Source organism: Xiphophorus maculatus, chromosome 22, assembly GCF_002775205.1.
Source record: "Xiphophorus maculatus strain JP 163 A chromosome 22, X_maculatus-5.0-male, whole genome shotgun sequence".
Taxonomy (NCBI): domain Eukaryota; kingdom Metazoa; phylum Chordata; class Actinopteri; order Cyprinodontiformes; family Poeciliidae; genus Xiphophorus; species Xiphophorus maculatus.
In genome coordinates this window covers 13,238,790-13,262,237 of record NC_036464.1, presented here as the reverse complement: position 1 = coordinate 13,262,237, position 23,448 = coordinate 13,238,790, and the positions used below count along the sequence as shown (strand labels likewise).

At 36.6% G+C, this 23,448-nt stretch overlaps 3 protein-coding genes across 4 annotated transcripts; 2 read left to right on the top strand and 1 right to left on the bottom strand.

Moving 5' to 3' along the window:
- Positions 1-1,450: 1,450 nt before the first annotated feature.
- Positions 1,451-4,819, bottom strand: mettl18 (methyltransferase like 18). The gene is made up of 2 exons (XM_014469297.2): positions 4,637-4,819; positions 1,451-2,585 (listed from the first exon to the last, which is right to left on the bottom strand). Exons 1-2 carry the CDS (start codon positions 4,739-4,741, stop codon positions 1,629-1,631), a joined length of 1,062 nt encoding a protein of 353 aa, XP_014324783.1. The 5' UTR covers positions 4,742-4,819; the 3' UTR covers positions 1,451-1,628.
- Positions 4,820-5,063: 244 nt separating this feature from the next.
- Positions 5,064-11,126, top strand: LOC102220679 (palmitoyltransferase ZDHHC16A-like). The gene is made up of 11 exons (XM_005800449.3): positions 5,064-5,196; positions 6,230-6,487; positions 6,984-7,178; positions 7,279-7,367; positions 7,885-7,913; positions 8,023-8,156; positions 8,295-8,378; positions 8,483-8,568; positions 8,793-8,916; positions 9,703-9,773; positions 9,868-11,126. The coding sequence occupies exons 2-11, from the start codon at positions 6,254-6,256 to the stop codon at positions 9,968-9,970; spliced, it is 1,149 nt and encodes a 382-aa protein (XP_005800506.1). The 5' UTR covers positions 5,064-5,196; positions 6,230-6,253; the 3' UTR covers positions 9,971-11,126.
- Positions 11,127-12,059: 933 nt separating this feature from the next.
- On the top strand, positions 12,060-23,336 carry LOC102233580 (ubiquitin domain-containing protein 1-like). 2 transcript variants are annotated; one of them, XM_014469290.2, is made up of 5 exons: positions 12,060-12,438; positions 12,863-12,949; positions 20,102-20,329; positions 20,640-20,825; positions 22,506-23,336. In XM_014469290.2, exons 1-5 carry the CDS (start codon positions 12,387-12,389, stop codon positions 22,718-22,720), a joined length of 768 nt encoding a protein of 255 aa, XP_014324776.1. In that variant the 5' UTR covers positions 12,060-12,386; the 3' UTR covers positions 22,721-23,336. The 2 variants fall into 2 exon arrangements, with proteins under 2 accessions (XP_014324776.1, XP_023182950.1); XM_023327182.1 differs by lacking the exons at positions 12,060-12,438; positions 12,863-12,949 and adding an exon at positions 15,495-15,910.
- The last annotated feature ends 112 nt before the right edge of the window (positions 23,337-23,448 follow it).

Here is a 23,448-nt window from a genome sequence, read left to right as displayed (position 1 = left end):
TTCTACAAGTTAACACACAACACCTAACCCCCAAACAGGTCACACTTATAACACTCTTCTGTGTGGATGTTGATAATGAGGGAAAAGGATTTTGCTGGCGGTTTTTGTCAGTATCGTTTAAGATGCTTCAAAATGTCGTCAGAGGAAGCACAACAGGAGAAACAAGCTCCTAGGAAGGAAAACATTTTCTGCAGAGGCATGCAGGCTGTTCATTCATGCAAATACTTTCAAACTTTGGGGGCTGGGAGCATTTCAGTAAACAACAGGAAACTGACGTATTACAGCAAAAATACACCGATTGACCCTTTTAAAAAGCCCAACTATGCTTGCCAACGGAACTTGGTGGAATAGTTGGCAAACTTTTGGAAATTTTACACTCTACAGGAAATACACGCTAATGTCTACAGTTACTAATGCTAACACCACTAGCAATGCTGGGCATTAAAATACGATGCTAAAGACAATTTAAAGTATTACCTACATAACCTTAGCACATTGAACTTTGTTTTTATTGTAAAACGCTGCAGAGTTTTACAATTAAGCTCTCTTAAATACAAAGTATGATGTCTTCTGGTCTAAATATAATTATTGATTGTTCACAAGGGCTGCTATGAATTTCTCATGGTAAAAATATCAGTTTCAGGGTATCGTGAGCATAACATAAAGATTTTACACCAACGTATTTACAATTACATGATGACTTTTATTAAAAAGAGAATGCAAATCAAACTCCCCCATATTCAGGTTTACCAGAATAAGAAAAACAGATTCTCCTCCTTTAATTACAACACTATGACTGTCCGTATTGTCGGGAATATTTCGAAACAGGCGTTTGGTTTTTTTTCTGTAAGTAAAAGAAAAGCCTTCTTCCAGTCAGCTGACTGGCTTACTCATTCTACATGGGTCGTCCCTGGGATTTGTGGAAATTTATTTGGGCCTCATGGCATATTTCTGAAATCTCAATTTAAATGGTATAATGGTAATGGTAGATGGAAAATTTCAAATTATTCTTCTCGGAAAAAGTTAAATGGAAAATTTTTAGAATTTTAAAACTGTGTTTTTTATGACCTCTGTATAAAAAGATATGTGTGGCCACACGGTGTCTGTTTGTAACAAAAAGTCTGCTTCATGTTCCTGTTAAGTTACAACAAGTAACTCTAGCACATAATTGTATATCAGAGCTTTCTTCCAACTTATACCCTGTAAAAAAAAAAATTATGGTAAATTTCAAAGGATTTGGTAACCATCTACATACTGAGCTTGGCAAAAAAAAAGAAAAGTAAACTATAACTGAACCTCTACAGGAAGTTCTAATGTTTTTTTTCCTTTTTATTGCAGAGAAACTTCTCCGCCACAACCAATTGCACCATGACGCAGACAGCCTTGAAACATTGGGCTGCAATATCATTATCCAACGTGTTACTACAAAAGACTTCAATGTATTCAAAAAGGTTTTTAAAAAGTTTTTAATTTTTATAGTCTGCAGAGAGAAAACTGTATCAGTCAGTCAGAGCTTTACAAAATCTGTGACTTGAAATTGGCTATAAAGTCTCTAATCAGCACATCTCTAAAACACTCATTTAACAGTTTGTCCATGAATAATTTCAAAACCAGCTGACGTTTCCTTGTCAGTTCTCATTTTGCTTTTTAAAACGCAGCACCACTACATGTCTCTGCAGGCCTTTGGCCCCATCCCACAGGTGATCCAGGGAGAAAACACCCCTCTGCTCCACAAATGTCTCAAACAGATGTAGCCCACCACCAACACCAAAGTAGTGTGATTTGGTGGCCAGGTAGACCAGACCACTTGGTGCCAGCAGTTTGTGCAGCGTTTCATGTAGGGCAGGGTAGTAGCAAGTGTTGTAGATTGTTTCTGATGTGAATATAATGTCAAATTTGGGCTGTGGTTCTTTCTTTAAGACCAAAGGAAGAAATGTCCTCCAGTCCCCAGAGTAAAAGAGGCACTTCCTCATTAATGGATGCTTGGATAGATCTGCTGCTCTTTTCTTAGGAGGGGGGCTGCCAGAGTTCAAATCCTCTTTCCCTACACAACCGTCTTCTTGTTTTTTTCCCTTGCCTTTCCCCTTTTTCTCACCATCACCCTCTACCTCATCATCCTCTTCACAGTTTAGGATTACATTTGGCACTGTGAGCTGTTCGATGACTGTGCTGTTATAATCTTGAAAAAGGATCTGCCTGGCTCCTCGCTTCAAGGCCAGTATTCCCAACAGTCCCGCTCCACAACCCAAATCCAGCACTGTTTTCCCACTGAAGGTTTCTCCCTCTTTTTCCATTATCTCCAGAATGTCATAAGTGCACTCCCACACCTTCAGGCCGCCCTCGTACACACCAGAGATGAGATCAGAGTTCTTCTCCTCCCTGAAATACAGGATTTTCTCCCTGTCCTCTCGCTCTGAGGCCGTCCTCTCAAAAACGGTTTCGTTGAGGAAGTGCAGAGGAGGAAGGGTGCCGATGGTAATTGTTTCAAAGACTCCATCAGTGAGGAGGAACTGGGGGTCAGATGGAGGAAGGTGCTCTTTAGCCTCTTTTACTGGACCGGCTGGTGTATTATCATCAACTTCTGCCTGCAACAGAAAGCAGCATGTTTTAGGGAATGAAAGAGCCAACCGTGAGTTTTGGTCAGAGACAATGTGTTTGAAATTTAAAGGAAAAATCTAAAAAGAACATGAAAGAAAAACTCATTGAGATTTTGACTTGAGTAATGGTCTAGATGTTTTCCATTTTGTCCAAAGCCCCTTTCAGAAGCATGACTCTGCTCTGTTAAGCCTCTGTGAAATCGTGGCAGCACATTGTGACAGAAAGTTAAGAAAGCCAACGCTTTGCTAACACCAAATTCCTTTTAATTTCTAATTTTCCTTTCTAATAATAATAATAATCTAATGATGACATAATGAGCTGGCTGACTGGTTGCTAAACTTGGACATGAGATTGCTGATCAGCCTTGTGATTCATTACGTGACTTAAAAACACTATTTGCATATGTCATGTGGGTCACACCCACAGCCACAGAACAATTCTGGTAATAAAAAAAAATCAAAAGCTTCCATCATGCCTTAGTAGTTTAGTGTCTGCACAGCTAATAATGATTCATGCAGTCTACCATCAGTAGGAACACCAACGCAAACTGATTTTTTTCTCTTTAACCTTTCGTTGTTATGGGGTCTCCTATGGGAAAATAAATTAACTAACGCTCTCTAGTGGTTAACAGCTGACATTTCATTACAACTTTCTTTTTCTGTAGCTCAAAAACTGAAGCAGTTCCACAAAATGTCTAAATTGTAAGCTTTTGTTGTTTTTTTATATTAGTAAAACACATGGATATAATTTAAATAGCATGTTCTAAATAACTAAGTTGGAAAAAGTATGTATAAGATTCTATATCAACAATGTGAAACGACTAAGAGGTTCAATGTAAACTGACAGCTACAAGTGGAAAGAAAGCCAAAGGACCTTTAAATGCTCTCTCCTTCATCAAAACAGTTTAAAAATCAAGAAGGGCTCAAAACTTTTGATGTAAAAATAATAGATACTTTCCATCAATTTAAATCCTGTCCCTCACTTTTGACTGATTTCTAAAATATTAAGAAACACTCAGTCATGTAAGAAAAAAAAAAAAAATTAGGACACCCTATGAGTCTGTGTGTTTTCTAACAAATTTAGACAGTTTGATATTTAACAATAAATAACACAAGAAAATACAATTTAAATGTGTGAAATGTAAAAAAGCAGGTTCTGGTAAAGAAAACACTAGGTCTCCAACACATTTATTCGCATTTAAAATAGTTAAGGTCACACCAGGACCTTAAATAGTTACGGTCAAGTTTGCTCCATTTAAACCTCCAACATTTAGTTTGGTGGGCTCCTGACGGCTAAAGTGAGAGTGAATACCACGATCAAAAGAGCAGCCTCCAGAAAGAAGACTGTAATCTATTTTTATTTTTGGCCTTTATTTATGAGTCTGATAAAATATTTAAATAAGTATTAAATAATTTGGGACATCTACATTTCAAACCCAAATGATCTGGGTGAAAATTTAACCATGGAAAGGCCTGGGCCAAGATTAAATAAAATAATAATAATAATAATAACATTAATTTCCAATTTTATATGCTTTTAAAAACTACATTATTATGCAAAATGAAAAGTAAGCAAAAATTTAGTATATGTATATATATAGAGAGAGTTTAGAAATATACTTTCACCTAAAAAAGTTTAAATGTATGCCATATGTATTTTTAAAATGTGGCATTTCATATATTTTGTTATTTTAAAAAAATGCTTAAGTTTGATCATTCTTTGGATTTCCAACTTTATTCAGTATAGCAACACAGCAGTAGCTGACTCGCCAGTAGAGGGGGCAAGCAGAAGCCGTGGACAAGTTCTAGTTACACAGCTTTTATTGTGGAAGTAGACTACCAAAACAAAAGCTGTATAACAGTCTTATTTCCATGCTAGCTGGTACGTTGTGAATAAAATTAGAAATAAATTTTCAAATGCAACTTAATAATCTTTTATCCCGGTGCTATCATTATCTTCCCAGCAAATTAGACTTCTGCTACTCTCCCGGGCAACTAAAACAGGCTGTAAGAACGTAAGATTAACAAACATTACTCACATATTTAGCGCCATCGTCTTTGTTTCCGCTTTGCACTTCATTTCCATCCACTTCTTGAGAGGCGTTTGCTTGCCCTGAAGTGTCGAAGTTAAAACAAAACGACATAATGACTGGAATCAACCACGACAGGCTGCCTCTGCCTAGGTAGACAGACAGCTCCACATGTTGACCTCTCGGGAAGACTTCAATTCCCACAATTCCTGAAGCAAATGACCAGTTTTTAGATTATTCGTTGATTTGACAAACTTGTTGTATGGTTTTTTTTATTATATTGGATTTATAGTGATACAAAGATAAAGGACAACATTCAAAAATAAAAATTAGTGATGAAAATTAAAATCTGCTGTGAGTTTAATTCGCAGTTCCTGACTCAGATAACCATGATGCATCGGAATAAGTCTACAGAACATGCGCAATAGCTCCAGGTCAGGATTCAGCGGCGTTTACCGACAGGTCCGATAACCCACTCTGGCTCTTAAATAGCACAAGCCCGCTTTACCTTCACTTTAACTATGTCGTCCTTAAAGGTTCATTCAGAGTATTCTTCTGCTCCATAACAGGTAAGTTCTGCAAATTTCTATCAACATTGTCGTTAAATGTCAGTGTGAGCCGCAGCAGTACACACTGGTAAAAAGCTGTTTATGACATCCAGACAAAAGGGATTTGGGAGTATTTTATGTCGCAGGGAGACAGTTAACTGGCAGCATGAATTATCCACAACAGGCTATTCTTTCATAAAGAAACAATTAAAGGTACTTTGTGGGTCATTGTTGAATATCCTGCCATTGACTGATGAAGTGAGTGTGTTGGTGACAGAAATCTGCTGTCCAATAAATAGACCACTAACTCTCCCTTTCACCTGCACAGAAACAACATCCTCCACCCAGACACCACTCTGTTGGGAATGCAGTCGAGCCGGACTGCCTCTCCCGTTTTTTGACAAATCATGCTTTACACGCTTTTGAGAATTATTTTTAGTTAACTGCACGTCACTTATCTTTCTCATCTCTGACTTTAAAATATTGGATGCGCCTAATTGTGGTAAGTTGGGCTCACAATGAAATTGTGAAATATATTAAACAAGGTCTTAATTGATTCTCAGACAATCATTTAAGCCCTGTTAATAAGCCTCTGTGAAATCATGGCCATCATAAGCAACAGAGATACAAAATAATCATCATACTGGCGCCTCTGGAAAAGATGAGTGAAAAGCCTTAAAATGCAGTAGACCTTGGACTTGCTACTCTTTTTTCTTGCAGTAGCAGAGTTTACATCGACACAGGTTTTATGACATGATCAAAAATATTATCCTTTTTTAGATATTTATTAAACTGCAAAAGTATGTGTTGTTTAATCGTTTATGGACTAAAATGATGGGAGTTTTTATTACTTTTATTTATTTCATGAATATAAAATTAAACAAATCTAGTATTTCATCCTCCAATCGTTGATCAAAGCCATGATAGGACAATTGACCAATTTACAATAGTTTTGTGTAAGTATCACAGCTTTAATGGCTTTAAGGTTTTGATTTCTGTATAAAACGTAAGTTTTAAAGACTGTTAACTCTGTATCTTTATTTTATCTGTGCAGGTATCTCCTCATCACAAATGCAGAATGCGGTGCAGTCCTGGTTCCATGCTCAACCTGCTTCGCAGCGGGCGTATACGATTCTGCAGCAGGCGAGGGAAGAGCAGACTCCCCCTGTGGCTCAGGAAAATATGGGCCTACATGAGGCTGCTGGTGCAGTCGCTTTGTTTCAACACCCTCACAGACTCTGATGTAGTGTTTGACTCCATCTTTGAACCAGTGTTTTGGACTGTGGATTATGTCACACGCTGGTTTGGCTTGGTGAGTGAGTAAATTTAACTGTGTGTGAAGACTTCTCTTTGCCCTGACTTGAAAGGGCAAAGAGATAAACATTTCCAGGGTTTTGGAAATGTCTATCTCTTGTTTTGGACATGGAGACATATTAATAATAAGCCTTATTTTGTACATCTTATTTTGTTTTGGCATATGCCACGTTCCCTGCTTTTTTCCTCTCTGATTGAGGTTGAATTGGGTCTGTAATGATCCTTTAAACTGGACATCATTATGTTAATCTGTTGTGTCCCAGCTTTATTATTCTTATGTTTGATTCAATTATTACTGAAACAGGAATCTGGGAAACCACTTTTAGAATGGCCTTTCAAAGGTCAGCCTAAAAACACAATGTTAAGGGTCTTCCTTAAGCATGTCAATTAATTGTTTTCTTTATAAAAAATAATACTTTTTTAACAAGGATAAAATTTTCAGTGATGCATATAATTGTAATTGATTGTCCCATTTTTGTACTTTCTTTTTTTAGGTGTTTGTTTGTCTGGTGGTGATTCTGACCAGCTCCATTTTGGTGATAGCCTACATAGTGCTTCTTCCTCTAATCTTAAACACTTACTCCCCTGCATGGATTGCTTGGCACATTTGTTATGGACACTGGAATCTCATCATGATCGCTTTTCACTACTACAAAGCTGCTAAGACCTCCCCAGGGTACCCCCCCACAGTAAGCTCTCAAAATGTGCTTCTCTGCAGAACAACCAGTTTAACTGTGCTGCCATTTTTTTTGCTCTTTAAAGATATACTACACGTTCTCTTTCTCGCAGGAAAAAAATGACAGGCCGTTTGTGTCGGTCTGTAAAAAGTGCATCATGCCTAAACCAGCAAGAACACACCACTGTGGTATCTGTAACAGGTGAGTGAATGTCTTTACTCCTTACCTTAATCAAGTGCGTTTAAGTGGCTGATGTTTTTCTGTTTTGTACAAGTCATTCATATGTATGGCTAAATGTTTGAAGGAAAATTTTGTTTTGTTGTTCCACTTTGTCTTGTTGAGTGTCTGGTGCTGCAGTTCAATTGTGAGAATTTTATTTCAATTGGTTTTATTTTAAATTAGTTAAAAAAAAATCATATTTAGATTATATTATTTGTTTATTGTTATTATATTTTCATAATTTGTATTCATTTTTTCTTATGTGATTTTTAAAAAATATTTTATTTGCTTAGTTTTTATTTGTTCAACTTGGTAACCGAACTTGTATAAAACTTTTCTTGTTTTTTTTTTTTTTTTCCTGGAATTGTACTTCAGACCATTGTCTGTGGAAGAGGCTGCTTTTGAATCAACTTTAAAATAAAGAACTTGCCACCACTGACTGCTATAAAAGTACCCCAAATGTACCTAAAATGTGCTTTTTTTGTTGTTGTTCTTGCAGGTGCATTCTGAAAATGGACCATCATTGCCGTATCCTTTGTCATTTTTAACTCAGTTGGTTGTATAAGCTTTATCAGAAAGTTTATTTAGAGACTGAAAGCATGTTTCGTTTTTGTTTTCCTTAATATCCACCTGCTAGCTTGGTTAAATAATTGCATAGGACATTTTAACCATCGCTACTTCTTCTCTTTCTGCCTCTTCATGACCCTGGGCTGTGTCTACTGTAGCATCAGCGGCAGAAACCTGTTCCTCGACGCGTACAACGCTCTTGAGGTCAGACAGCTGGCCTGCTGCATTCTCCTTGTGATCCTTGCGCTTTTTAAAATTAGTTGTTTTTTTTTGTTTCTTTTCAATGAGGTTAATTTTTTGCTGTCTTTTTGTCTTTCACATCTGGGCGGGCTTCTCTTTCAGCGGTTTAAGCATTTGGATTTGGAAAAGCCAGGGATTCCTGTAACAGGGATGGGACTTCTTATAGGGCTTCTCCCATCTGGCCAGGTATTATCTCAATAACAAAGCACAGAGATGTGATTAAGCTAAGGAGTGGTTCCTTTATTCATTTGATTGGTGATTCATTTGTACTTTTTGTCTGTTTTGATAAGACCAACTTCCACACGCCTGCACCTTCATACACCTTTAAGGAAAGGATGATTCATAAGAGCATCATCTACATGTGGGTTCTCACCAGGTAAAAAGTGTTTTAATTTATCAATAATTATAATCTACTTTAAATGTAGGGAAAAGCCTCAACAGACAAAAAAGTCTTTGCTATGACTGGTTCCACTCTTTTAATACAACACCGCTTTCACTTTGAGATTGATAGCAGGCTGTGGTTTAACTTTGATTACAAGAAGATGATGCCTTTTGTTGTTTTTGGCAGTAGATTAACTAAAAGGTATTTTGTTTCTGCAGCACTGTGGGCGTGGCTCTGGGAGCTCTAACTGTATGGCACGCAGTTCTAATATCCAGAGGGGAGACAAGCATTGATAGGCACATTAACAAGAAGGAAATACAGAGACTGGCAGCATGGGGAAAGGTATTCAAGTAAACAGAATTTTAAAATATATGCCCTGTATTTTCCTCTTGATTTCTTATGTTTTATCGTTTTTGTCACATGCAATTGTTTCCCATTGTCGAGCTCATTTGAATTTCACACAAGATGACCTAAGTTAATACAAAATACTGAACCTGAACTCTAATTTAGATAATCATTTAATGATAATTGGCTACAGTTTTGTGGGGTAAACCAAAGTTAGATTTCATTTAGCACACATAAGGCTGAATACCTGCAAGATGTGTAGGATCAAGAAATCCCTTAAATAGAACCAGTTTGGCAACGTGAAAGTGTGCTAAAAGATCTTAAAGCAAGACATAATGCCCCGATCTAAAGAAATTCAAGAACAAACTCAAAATCAAGTTGTTGACATCTATGAGTCTGTTAAAGGTTGCAAAGAGATTTAGGAGACAATAACTTATTCATAGAGAGCCAGGTTGGATTGGCTTGCTTTTTTTCCCTGTCATTAATGAAATCAGCAATTGTATTTTGTGTTTACTCCGGTTTGGCTCTTGAGATTTAAGACATTTTAAGTTTCACAAAAAGCAGCAACAGAAGGGACCTGTAAGGGGACAAATACTGTTTCTAATAAGAATTCCTAAAAATGTGCTTGAGTTAATCTGATAATACACAATTTAAACCCCATAATGCCATTGGTAAAATGATACAAGAAGTTTCTTTTCAAACTGGATAAAACCTTTATTTTTTATTGATTTTTTTTTTTTTTTTTTTTTAATTACTACTTTCTTTTTTTTATTGATTTGTCAGGTTTATAGAAACCCTTTCAACTATGGCAAGCTGAACAACTGGAAAGTATTCTTGGGAGTGGAGAAAAGAAGGTGTGTTTTCATTGTTTTTACAAACTCACCGCTCAGGTTTTTATCTTGTATGTGATCAGAGATATAATGTTTGCTTTGTCTCTCTCGTGTTTAGCCACTGGGTAACACGCGTCCTGCTCCCATCCGGCCACCCACCATATGGTGACGGCTTGACGTGGGACATCTTCCCAGTTAGAAAGGACTTGATACCTGTATGACCGACTGCTTCAGCAAACCTATAGCCTGAAATCAGTGCTATATCAACCCATTTTTATCCAGCTGGCTCGCATGGTGGCTCCACTCGGCACTATTGACCTCCATTACCTCAATAAGACAGGGACTGCATATGAATTATGCAATATAAATATGTCTTGCAACAAGTTGATGCTACTTGAGTCAGAGCTACAATAATGCTGACTGAATTATTTGTTAAAATATCTTCAAGGTAAAATATTTCATCTATTTTTTTCCCAATTTGTTTAGTGTTTTAAAAAAAATGTCTTAGAGACACACTAAAGTTGAAAATGAAGTGGGTCAGTTTTGTTTTCCTATTCCTGTATTTTCCATGTTAATTTATCAAAAGCCACTCAAATGGTAACACATGCTTAAAGCATTCAATTCCATTCAAACACTACCCCGATGATGTTGTCTGTACTTTGCATATGTTAATAAATTTTTATTACTTTTTTAGAAACCTTTTTTCATTTTTTGTATGGTATGACATGGTCACGTTTTAGAAATGTGCCTTTTAGCTCTACTACACCATGTAGATCTGTTTCAGCTCCAGTTGCGTCACTGTTTTGATGGGAAGCCAAACTGGGTACTAGTATGAGAGGAGATTACAATTGATTCACTCTGCGTTTTATTTATTTATGTCTCAGAGATCAGCTATGAAATACTGTAGCTCCCGTTCCAATTTAGATGTTTATCATTTTGATTTATTTTGTGGATTTAGTGTGTTTTTAGTTGGTAATTTGTGAATGTTTAGGGCTTGCCATTGGAGGAAAAAAGTGCAGGCCTTTTAAAATGAAGATAAGATGGTTTTAGGCTGATTCTGTCACTCTCATCCTGTGTGTCTCAGCTGCACATCTGCCTGTAAACTGCAAGGATGACAGGATTTAATCTTCCAGCAGATGTCAGTGTTTCAAGCCATAAATTTGTCCAAAACCTTAATGAGATGAATTTGGAACAAAATTGTGAACCTACAGTTTTTTCCTCCCACCTGTCCTGTTTTATTATTTATGTTGGTGTTATATTTGATTTGAGCATCTAGCTAGAGTTGAATGTTGACTGAAATTATTTTGCTCAGTTTCATTTCATCATGCAAAACAACTTGGCACATTTTCAAAAATACTTTATTAATCCCAAAGGAAAATTAAATAAATAAACAAACATAAATAAACAAACAAATCCTCCATGTGTGTATGAGTGCAGAGCCCTGAAGCTGCTGGCTAACCCCTCATTATCCACCTTCTAATGATATTTATAGTGTCAGGTGTTTCCAGCTTCACCCAATCCGCACCTTAAAGGACCTTTTACTAACTTAGAGACCATACAGTTTAAATGAAGCAGTATATAAGCTCCACTGAGCTGACTGACTGTCTGTGCCGAGGGTAAGTTTGGTGGGATTACTCTGTTCCCAGACCAAGATACAACATAAGCCTATTCAAATGTAAACACAAGTTATTTTTTCCTTGAGGATGTGAAAGAAACCTAAGCACATTTTTATCTGACAGCATAGACTCTTACAAGTAGCCGAAAGGTTCCATCTGGTTTGTGTCTGATAAAAGCGCTTTAGTTTGTTGTGTCCCTTACACCAGTAGTTTGCAAAGTTAGGCTTGAGATTCCACTTGGGTTCACCGATATGTCAGTCTTGAGATCCTCCTCAGAAATACTTGAATAGTAAAAAAAAATATAAGAAAGCCTATTTCTATTCTTTTAGAAATGAATAAGATTTCATTGCTTGCTCTCGGTAGTGACTTTAGTTTTTGCTACCTTTCCATTAAGGTAGAATTTTCCTAGCTGAGCCACGGATCTCTGTAGCTCCTCCAAAGTTGCCATAGCATTATTGACTGCGTTTCAAGTCATTTTTCACATTGTCTGCCCTTCGGTTTAGGTGGCCACACATATTGGGTTAAAGCTTCCTTCAGCTTGACAATTATTAATCGTGTTGGTCTACTAAATAGAAAACCTAAAGATACAGTACAGTTTATGGTTGTATCATAACGAATTGTGCAAAAGCTTAAGAGGGCAAATGCTTTTGCAGTGACTATATTTTCCTCAATAGATGCTGTTATTCTGAAGGAGTCCCTTCTCCGTTTCCGCTGTGTTACTGAGCCTGTTTCACGCATGCGTGCGGGGCTTTAAAGCATTAATTCTGAGTTAGATCGGAAACGGACTCCCCGAGTGGACCTACCTAATTTTCAGCTGAGAAAATTTAGATTTTGTTTGTTGCATTCTTGTAAAGGGAAAAAGTATTTTTTTTTTTCAGAGACTCAGTGCGCCCATCCATCTCCGGAGCTGCACCGACACTCTTGCCACTGTGGTCGGTCATCCTGCAGACTCGCAGCTTCAGCTGACCCGTCACGTCACGTCAAGATCCGGAGATAAACTTCTGTTTGCCAACAAGTTCTGATGTGGCAAGCAAACTGCAGACGGATGCATAATATAGCAGACTGGATTTCAGGTGATTTGTCTTTTATTTTAAATCTATAGTAGGATAAATATTCTGCGATTTATACAACAATATTTCGATTGAATGAAAAGCGCATCTATTAATTTAGCACGGTTTACAAGAACAGTGAACTAAAGTGAGTTTTCTTTTTTTGAAATTATGAATGAAAGATGGGAAGCATAGAGACATGATGCTGTGCAGGCGCGTGTACCCATCAGCTGGCACTACACGTGACACAAACATAGCAGCTTGTCTGACCTCACATGAACAGGCAGTGCTGAGCTGTCATTTTGTCCCAAAATCATTACTCGTTTCTTGCACTCTTCCCTCCCATTTCAAAAGCTCAATCAAAAGCATAACTATTGTAAAAAATAACATTTAAAAAAGTCAAACATGATTTAGATAGTTACATTTTCCTCCTTGTTCTGGGACACAGGGACAGTGATGGGAGGCTGCGTGGGGAGGAGCAGGATGGATGGACAAGGGAGTGCCCATGGCTCCACCAGGACTAAAAAACGTGGAGGTAAGAAGCTGGAACACATTCAAGTGCTTTATTTACAGTGATGTGGAGCCTGGGATAATGCTCTTGCTAATGCATATTTAATTCTGCTGGACGATGTTGTAACTAAGACAAAATATATGTCCGCATCATGGTGAAGTAGGACTTCTCAGATCTAGAGAATCTACTTATGCAGCTGGAACTATTATTGTAGTTCAACTACAACTATATTGCTGTACTATCATCAATCATTAACATTAAGTTCTTTGATTGAGATAAAGTTAAAATTTTTCAATAAGATATATGACATGGGTGTGGTCCGTAGTTTATGATCCACCTGGCCTTTTCATTCTTAGATCTTATATGGAGGAAGGCCTGAACAATTAAGCACTGGCTAAACTGTATGAAAATAAAATAAATTCCAGTGGAATACAAGTTTAGCTTTGCCAGTTTTTGGCATTAAAACCTTTTGCCAGAACTTACTTACTTCAGTTGTTAGCAGAGGATAAATAGCAGTAGTGGTTTTAATGCCAGATCAGTACTTTTTGGGGTGGGGGAAATGAATGGTCCCCTATAAAAAGTTAAACATGAAAAGATAATCAATAAAACTACAACAAACATCCAATCAACTACATTTGGCCTTTCAACCTATGTTTGTTTTTATGGATTAGTTTTCAAAATGTGTTAAATACTAAGTCGCTAGTACTCAGATTTGTGTAGCAAGTGCCACCTTACTAATAAATTATATTAAGTGAATCTTTGTCAGTAAAAGGCTGAGTTTGTCATAAAAGCTGACACAAACCAATGTATTAAAATTAGTTTTTTATCTATTTGCTCGGCACATTTAGTTGAAGGTTGCAGTTCAAATACACAGTTTTTTTTTGTTACTTATAAGTTGAATTTTTTGCTTCCAAGTTAGAAAAATAAAAAAAACATTGTCCTCCAAAGTTAGAAGTTTTCGCTGACCTCAAACACTGACCTAAAAATCCAACATGGCTGCTGCAGTTAAAACGTACTTCTAACTGCAAACAAAAACAAAACAAAAGACAATTTAAACACAACCTCCTAAAAATGTACATTTTATGAGTATAGTCTAAAATGCTGTGAAAGGAATTGTAATTAGCTAGCTTATTTTTTTGTAATTTTAGTAAGACAAACACATAAACCAGCAGGTCCTGATGATTTTCTGACTTGCTGCCACAGTTATGATGGGTGTAACGTTATTCTGACATCAATTTCCCAACTTCAGAGGTATGTGAAACACAACGTTGTATTTTATGTTTTCTTTGTGAGTTATTTTTGGGTGATGCAGAAATCAACCTGCTTCAATGACAACGAATCTTTTTTGCTGTTTGCACTCATTAGTCCTACATCACAGTTTTTGAGTTGCTCATTGATTTGTACGATAAATTAATGATTCTAACATTTCCTTAGCATACCATCAATGAGACTCCTAGTGCTACGATTGCTACTTGTACTGTAGTTTGAAAACCACTGGAAAATATGTTTATTCGTTGTAATTCTTATCTCAAAGGTTGTTTTTGGGTGCCCATCAAGCACAATACTCAAATTCTTGCTTTTTGACCTTGTGCAGCTTGATTATTGTGCTCAAATTTCCTTTTAATTTTTTGCTACCATACAGCTAAAAAATGAATAAGTAATATTTTAATAAATCTATATGAATTATTTAATATTTTAATACCTCATAGAAATGAAATTGCTAGAGCTGCACAATATATCGCATTGCAGCTGCGTGTGCAATATTGCAAAGGACTGCTTAAATACAGTACTGGCTAGAGTACTATATTTCAAGTTTCTGCATATTAATGATGTTTTTGGCTTCTGGGACCGACACTATCAGCCCTTCATGCCAACAGCTGATGTCTGTTTTTAGTGGCTGAGATTCCAAAGCTGGTGACGACAGAAAATAGAATTCTGCTGCTTATTTTCCTTATGTGGTGCAGATCTACATGTAAACATCATTCAACGTCACAGAACGCTTTGAAAATGGCATTAAAACGTCATCACACTTTTAAGATTCATGCAGTTCTTCTTAACAGTTAGTGTGATGAGGTCTTTTCATCTCGCTGCTGTTTGGAGGTCATTTTCAGTCTGCAGATATCTCTTGAACCTCTTAAGCCTTATCTTTTAGTCCTGTATCTAATCTGTACCGATGACCCGACACTCGTTAATCTAGTATTTTTGAAATATTAACCTATGTGGAAGATGGATGTGAAGTACACATTTAAATGCAGTAGCAGCAGAGAATGTCCCCACTCTCTGCCCGAATTGTATATTAAAATGGTATTTCCTTGTTAGTCTTTCTTGAATTGATTTATCAACTTGAATTTTGGACAAATGTTGATACACAAGCTGTGTAATAAACCATCTCACTGTCCTTTCTGTGAATAAAGTCACTTGGAGAAATTCCGGGTAGCACAACATCTTTTTCTTCCAGCAGACTGGAGTTTATAGCTTGTTAATAGCTTTAGTATGTTGCCTTGGGTATTTCCATCCTGTCTTTAAATAGAGCTCAGAGGATTAGGCCTCTTGTGTAAAGGTAAAGCAGCTACCTGCTTGTGAGGACACGAGAATCTTTCTCCGAATTACACTGAACGAGTTTCAATTAATTGCTCACCTGGTATTTATGGGGTCATATGTTTTTATTAGAAGGGTTAAAATAGGAGAAGGTGGTGACATTTTTAAGCAACTGGAGAAGTGTACCTGCAGGCAAATGAGCTCTGAATCTCAGTTGGCTATTTGAGATGTACTAGATCAGGCGGATCAGCATTATTCAGCGGACGCAGAGGGGATTCTCCACCTTCTTTGAGGTCAAGCTCTGTGGCTCATTTTGTGAAGTTTTTGATGAACAGAAGCTTGATTCTCAGCAAAGCGCAGACAAAAAGACAGCAATGGGAGTTCCTAACTCGAGGGAATGCAACTATTATCATGCTCCAAATGCACCCTTAAAGATTTTGCTCAGAAGTAAGTATGGATTATTTTATTTTCAGGTCAATCTAGCTAATGGGCTATATGTGAATGTTGCTGCTGTTTTTGAGATCAGTTTTGTAGAAAGCCTCATTGGTTTATTGTGTGTTGTCGTATGTTTCATACATTTAAAGACACTGATCCACAAATCTGAATTTTCCTCACAGATTTCCAGTTTGCCTTGAGGTTTCACCTCATGTCTCTCATTTTAACCGTTTAACTGAATAAAAATCATGAAAGAAGGAAATGAACTGCAGGTCCTTTAATTGTATTTAATTCAATTTTTATTAGTTTTAGCTTTTAGAAAAAGAAAATCCCCATAATACATTGAATTATTAAATGCATACCCTCGTAGGAATATCCAACCCATTCATGGATTATTAATTTAAAGAGTCACAGTGATGGTTGCAAAACTATCATGTCAATCCAAGTTGCTTAGCAGATCAAACATAAATATATCCAGGTATGTTTTCAGTATTTTCAGCTTTTAGTTTTTATCAACTTCTTAAAATCTGAAATTGTGCATAAGTATTGAAATTTAATTAAAAAAGCTTTAATTATATCACAGCTGTCTCGCATAAGATTACAAAACACCTAGCAATAAAAAGCTAACATCACAATTTTAAAGACATATCTATATATTTTTATTTATAGATTACGAGCATTTGGTTTTGTAATTTTGTGATATTTGTAATTTTTTATATTACAAACATATATTATTCACCAGACTTCAGATGCTGTCATAGACTTGCAATTCAATAGGCAATCTTAATTTGATTTCAGGACCTCAAAACTTAACATCTGGCTCTGACAGGTTATTACATCCCTCTACTAATTCAAATAAACCAAAGCCAAAATTAGACTGCACCACATTAGGAACACATTTATCTCTATGCTATTGCTAGATATTGTAAAGAGATAAATTACCATTCACCCACATTTTCCTTGTGAGCCTTAGCATCTCAGTCACTAAAAATATCCATCAAGGAAATGTCCATCCAGCAGTCCTGATGTGTTAACTGGAAACATAATTTGCATGCAAGGCTCTTGAAATATGATATCCTACCACATACTGGATCCAAGCAACCCTTTTCCGATATTACAAATGGTAATATTTTTGATGATGTCTGCAATTTGAGATAAATTACATATTTGTGTGGCTCTCCCAATCATCAAAGTGTGCACCGCGAGTAAATATATAATTCGAGTTAGATAATAATTTTAAAAATGTTGGTCATTCAGCTAAGAGAAGATTCTTTTTTTCCTTCCACACTAATTTTAAAGCTGCTTCTCATTGGATGTTGCCTTGCCTGTTGACAATAAGGTATAACTATTGTCACCATCTGATAATTACTCAGAAAAATTATTTGAACTTGCATTTAATTTTGGCTGTGTTTTCATTAAAAAAGCCAAATTGAAAAGAAGACTCATTAACTTAACGAAACTCTGTATAAAAGTTATGGATTGGTCTTCATGACACTAATATGCACTAAAACAGTTGATTTTGCGATTAAATAAATTTGCAAACTGAATCCTGCAATTTCTGCACCCTTCACTGATGTCTTTACAATGCCACATACTTTGTGATAGAAGCAGTGCTAAGTACTACATTAGAATATGAATTAGATTAGAAGTGCACACATTTCATGCAAGATGCAATCAGACGGTTTATTTAGGCTAGACATTGTTGTGTAAATGTCTGCTTTTACTCATCAAAGTCCTCCATAAAAATAAACCGTCTTTGTTTGTAGGCATTCATATGATAACAGAGCATAAGTAAATTTTTACAAAAGTGTGAAGTTATTTTAAACGGAAAGGCTGTTGATTAGTTTTGTTTCCAACAAAATATGTGTATGAATTCAAGCCTAACAGCAGTTACTTTACTGCTGTACAAATGTGGTAACAAAACCTTAAAGAATCATTGCTGTGTTACAATTACACTTCTGTACTTCCCAACATGCAACCTTAAGACAAATATTTGCAAGCTGGTCTTATTTCAAGTGTCACAAACATTATCTTTGGTGTCCATACTGGTGAATTTGGAAGTCAGTGTGTTATATAAATATATGTTATGTAAGGTTTTAAATTCCGCTCCACTAAAAAAAAAAAAAAGAACTAAAACAAACAAAAAACAGTCTCAGAGCAGATAAAACACGTTTATATATATATATATATATATATATATATATATATATATATATATATATATATATATATATATATATATATATAAGTCAACAGATTAAAACATAATTTTTCTCCTGTCTAGCTCTGTCTAGTGGGTTTGCGTTTCTATGCAGGCTGTTACAAACGTTTTTTTATTTTTGTTTCACTGGTTCTCATTGGTCAAAGAATGCTCATCTCATCCGATGCCCAATGGGATAGTGGCAGATAAATCCTGTTATGTGGAACCTGATTACAGCCTATAATCCATTGCTGTGTGTCTCTGTGTGTCCATGCACATGTACAGTACAGTCTCTGTTACTAGCAACTGCAATAATCCACTGTGCTAAAAATAACAAGTTTGATTTTCCTCTAGCAGTGAATCAAACCAACTTTGTGGGTAATTCTGTATAACAGATATGCTTTATATTAAGGTGTTGCAATCCTGCACAAGCTGCACTGACAATTCCAGATTTTTTATGGTAATGTGCCTCTGGAAAAGAAAACTTAATATATCATATCATTTATTATGTGTTAAAATAACCACAGAATTATTTTTGTTTGACTAAGTATGCACTGTACAATTTTTATACTGCACTTAATCCATTTCGTGTTGCTAATACATCCCCCAGAGCATTCTCTTTTATGTTATTACAAAAGTGTATTCTGCTCATAATACGTTGCTTTAATGTAACATCAGAGATAAATTGCATATTTATGTGGCTTTCCCAATCGGAAACAAAAGCTTAGGACAAACAACTCTACCTAGGACATCAGAGCAAAATAAAAACATTACCTAATGCTCAGTGGCGCCAGAGGTAATGGAAAAGAGCTTAGCCGTTTTTAGATCAGCCATGACGTGGGTCAACATGGCAGCTATCGCCACACTAAGCATTTTTTCTTGGAGGTTTGCGACTTCATTGACATTAACATTCTTGATCAGAAGTACAGAGCTGTGCAAAAGTATTTATTCTTGTTGATAATTTTGTTAAATTACTACCACCAACTTGCATATATTTTATTGGGTTTTTATGTGACAGAGCAACACAACAAAGTGTATAATTGTAGATGTGATTTGCATTTGAATTAATCCCTTCCTGAGTGAATACTTTTTAGATTTAAGTGTCATTGCATTTACTGCTGCTGCTCTTTGGGTTTGTTACTACCTTCATAAAATTTTTAAAATAATAGTTTTTTTGCCCATTCTCTTGCAAAATAGTTCAAGTAATTGGATGAACAGCAACGATGAAGAAGTCTTTTGCAGCCTCTTCTATCTATCTTCCCATCAACTGAGACCATCTTGTCTGTCCTTGCTGAAGAAAAGCAACTCCTCACCATTATTTTTACCGACACCATGCTTCACTGTGTGGTTGGTGTGTTGAGGATGATGTACAGGGTTCTGTTTTGCATAGAGGCCAACCGTTTGATTTTGGTCTGAGGTGATTTAGACCTCCTTCTTCCACATATTGGCTGCGTCCCAGACATGGCTTGTGACAAGCTGCAAATGCTTGTGGAAAACTTGAAACTTTCTTTCAACAACTGCGTTCATCTTGCAACTGGTCTTGGAAGGTTTGCAGTTGTGCAATCCTTTTTTCGTTTTCAGATGATAGATTGAGCAATACTCCATTAAATGTTCAAAGTTTTGGATATTGACTCAACTTTATAATTGACTTGTCTGCTGTGTTGCTCGTTAAATGTAAACTTTTTTATTTGTTCACTAATGTTTTTGAACAAACCTGTGAGGCAATGGGCGTGCAACTTGATTTATGCCGAGATTAAATCACAGACACATTGACTATTTACATATTAGGTGGCTTCTGAAGGTCAGTTTAGGGTGCTGAATAGATATGTCTCTTAGACTTCTCAGATGTAAAGGATTTTGAAAGATGTGCTTCCACTTTTGCTTCCACTTCACTACTCATACTCTTTGTTGGTCTTTAACATAAACCCTCCAAAAAAAGCATTGTAGATTACAAGCCATTTGTAGATAGAAGCAACAATCTTTTTGTAATTTCTCTTTTATAGCACGCAATGAGCCTCTCAAGAAAGACCGTCCTAAATGGAAGAGCGAGTATCCGATGACAGAGGGCCAGCTGAGGAGCAAGAGAGACGAGTTTTGGGATACAGCTCCTGCCTTTGACGGACGAAAAGAGATCTGGGATGCACTGAGAGCAGCAGCCCTGGCTCTGGAGTGCAATGACCTGGAGCTGGCCCAGGCTATAGTGGATGGAGCCTGCATCACTCTGCCACACGGTATAAAACGCTGACACAATCCGTTTCCTATGTGAAAACATATCACACATATCTAAGCTTTAGATGTGCTGGAACGCACTGATTGAATAGTAATTCTCTCAATGCCATAGAGTGGTTTGCAGAATCCAATGACTTATTTGTAAGAGATTACTGTTGTAATTATGTAATAGTGCTGCGTGACCATTAAAGACAGATACACCCAGAACTCTGGGATAAAGCACAGCATGCTCCCTCAGAGGAGAGTATTTATCTCTAATCTTTGAAGGCTTTTGAGAAGTGGGCACTTATTTGGGTGTCCTTTCCCCTGCAGGATCTCTCACGGAGAGCTATGATGAACTGGGAAACCGCTACCAGCTCCCAGCGTACACTTTAGCGCCACCTATCAACCTGATCACTGAGACATCTGGCGACAGCAAACTGTCTGAAAGTGCACAAAAACAAGCTCAACCTCCACCGTCTCGAGAGGAGTTCCAGCTGCGGGTGCGGTTATCAACAGGTAACACCGCCAGATGTTTAAAAGTGGAGAATCGCAGATGAAACCAGATATTTAGATACAATAGTTTGCAGCCTCTCTCTCCTAGAAGCTTGCACATTTGTTCATTCATCAAGTCAGATTAAACCTTTCCTGGTTTAGGTTAGGATTGTGAAAATTATTTATATGCTAAATACTGGGATAATCAGAGAGTGAGAGACACATATTTTTTAATAAGTTTACATACACCAAGATTGTCCTTAAACAGTCTTAAGAAGTCCAAATACTGATATCAAAGCATCATACTCTTGGGAAGGAAGCAGGCTTTGAATCCCAGAGACCATGTTTTGTTGCAAAACACCCAAGCTAAACACCTTCTGGCAACACTGGCTGAAACTGGTATCCAAAATAGGCTGAAAGGCCACTCAGGGGTGAAGAAATCAGCTAAAGCAACAAAAAAGTCAGTTTGTGAATACACAAAGAGACGAATACTTAATATTTGGAGATATACCTGTGATCTGACAGCTGGAGACAGACCCACCAGTAGGCCTTGCCTGGACAAACTGGCATAGATGATGGAATTGAAGTGTTTGGCTGTAACAATCTTTGCTATGAGAAAGAAAAGCAAATAACACAATGAAGTATGAGGGTGGTAGTATCTTATTGTGTAGGTGTTTCGATGCGGGAGTCACTGGTGCATCTCACAAAATAGATACAATCATGAAATAAGAACATTATTTGGAATACTGAAGTAACATCTCAACACATCAGCCACAAAATTGAGGCTTTTTTTACAAATCACTCTTCCAAATGGACAATGACCTTAATCATGCGTCAGTAACACTATATTTGAAGGGGTGTGCATAAGACTGACATGACATTGTCATAAACATGACATAACACCTGTTATAAACATGAAGGAGTCTTCATGAATGTTTATGATTGTTGTCATGAGATGTAATTTGGTAAAAAGTGATACTTTTAATGCAAAGTTGCTTTAAAAATCCATTAAAAGTGCCACATTAAAAGTGCCATATTTGCATTAAAGTGTCAGTATTTACCAAATAAGGCAAAATTGGCACTTCTAATGGCCTTTTAATGCCACTTTTAAAGCAACTTTGCATCAAAAGTGTCATTATTTACCGAATGACACTTCATGACAACAGTCATAAACATTCATAAATGTTTATGAAGCATTCATAAACATGAATGTTTATGTTCAACAGCATAAACACCCCTTCAAATATAGTGTTACTGAGGCATGATTTAGGTCATTGTCCATTTGGAAGAGTGATTTGTAAAAAAGCCTCAATTTTGTGGCTAATGTGTTATGAACATAAACATTCTTCATGTTCATAACAGGTGTTATGTCATGTTTATGACAGTGTCATGTTAGTGTTATGCACACCCTGTCAAATAAAGTGTTACATAGCTCTATAGTTATAAAGTGGTTAACTAAGGCAACAAAGTTAATGTTTCGGAGTAGATCTAAGTCTCATAAAACGCTTACAATCAATGATGAAAAGGTGTGTGTGAGCAAAGTGGCCCACAAACCTGATTAGATGCATGTAGAACCCAAAACATCTGACCTCAGTCACAGCTTAATAAAAAGAAAAATATTGGAAATTAAGATAAAATTCTGAATTTGGCCTCAACTCTGTATGGAAGCATTTAAATATCTAACTCAGCACATTCCTGTTTCAGGGAAGGATGTGCGTCTGACAGCCAGCCTGGCGGACTCCATCGCCCTGCTGAAGAAACAGTTGGAAAAACAGGAGGACATCGAGGTCATCCGCCAGCGGTGGTTCTTCTCTGGGAAGCTTCTGACAGACAAGACTCGCCTCCAAGATGCCAAGATCCAAAAGGACTATGTCGTCCAAGTGATCGTCAACATAAATCCTTCGGTCATACCCAACTGAGGGATGAAGATCAGAAAAGGATGTGCCAGATAAGGCTTCAGAAACAGGAGCAGGTTTCCAGCAGGGAAATTTTATGTACATTTTATATAATAAATTATTGCTTTTATATCGTTCCTTTTTCTATTTTTCCCTTTTTTCCAAATAAAGAGATATTACTGAAAAGCACTGAAACACTTTAGGTGATAATAGCGCCCTAAGATGCACCTCCCAGTGTCTGTCTGTTTCTGAAGATCTTGACTTGCAGCTCTATTGTTTACATGGGTTCCTCTCCTCGTCTTGTTTGTTTGTACTTATGCTTGTTGATGAATTAAATGCAGCTCACCTAAGGAGAGCAAATAAGGAAAATCTACTCTCTTTTTTTCTCTTGTGACAAATAGATGAGTATTTCTAATTGTAAACATCAGATACATTTTTTTTTGTCCATTTCATTGTGTGAACAGCACATTTTGACTAGACACTGAATATAATAAAGGAACCTTTTGTAAGGTAGAAAGAGATGAACAGATTTGTTTTTTTAGTTCATCATTTCAAACAACTGTACAAACATGCAATAGCTTTCTGTCTAAAATTATGCACACTGTAATGTCATTTAATAAATGTTATGAATTTAAACTCATCTCTTTCTTTTGGGAATTTATTTCATATTGACTGAATGTTTTCATCTTTCCTTTTTGTCAGTCCAAAAAATCGGGAAAATCTTTGTGTCATGGATCACCTTTTAATACATT

Excerpts from the sequence above, each read along its gene's own strand:
- LOC102233580 (XM_014469290.2), top strand. The coding sequence starts at position 12,387 with ATGTGGCAAGCAAACTGCAGACGGATGCATAATATAGCAGACTGGATT. Across the intron at positions 12,950-20,101 it reads CAGGACTAAAAAACGTGGAG|CACGCAATGAGCCTCTCAAG; the intron begins GTAAGAAGCTGG and ends TCTCTTTTATAG. Across the intron at positions 20,826-22,505 it reads GCGGGTGCGGTTATCAACAG|GGAAGGATGTGCGTCTGACA; the intron begins GTAACACCGCCA and ends TTCCTGTTTCAG.
- LOC102220679 (XM_005800449.3), top strand. The coding sequence starts at position 6,254 with ATGCGGTGCAGTCCTGGTTCCATGCTCAACCTGCTTCGCAGCGGGCGT. Across the intron at positions 7,179-7,278 it reads CCCCAGGGTACCCCCCCACA|GAAAAAAATGACAGGCCGTT; the intron begins GTAAGCTCTCAA and ends TCTTTCTCGCAG. Across the intron at positions 8,569-8,792 it reads TACATGTGGGTTCTCACCAG|CACTGTGGGCGTGGCTCTGG; the intron begins GTAAAAAGTGTT and ends TTGTTTCTGCAG.
- mettl18 (XM_014469297.2), bottom strand. The coding sequence starts at position 4,741 with ATGTCGTTTTGTTTTAACTTCGACACTTCAGGGCAAGCAAACGCCTCT. Across the intron at positions 2,586-4,636 it reads AAGACGATGGCGCTAAATAT|GCAGAAGTTGATGATAATAC; the intron begins GTGAGTAATGTT and ends TTTCTGTTGCAG.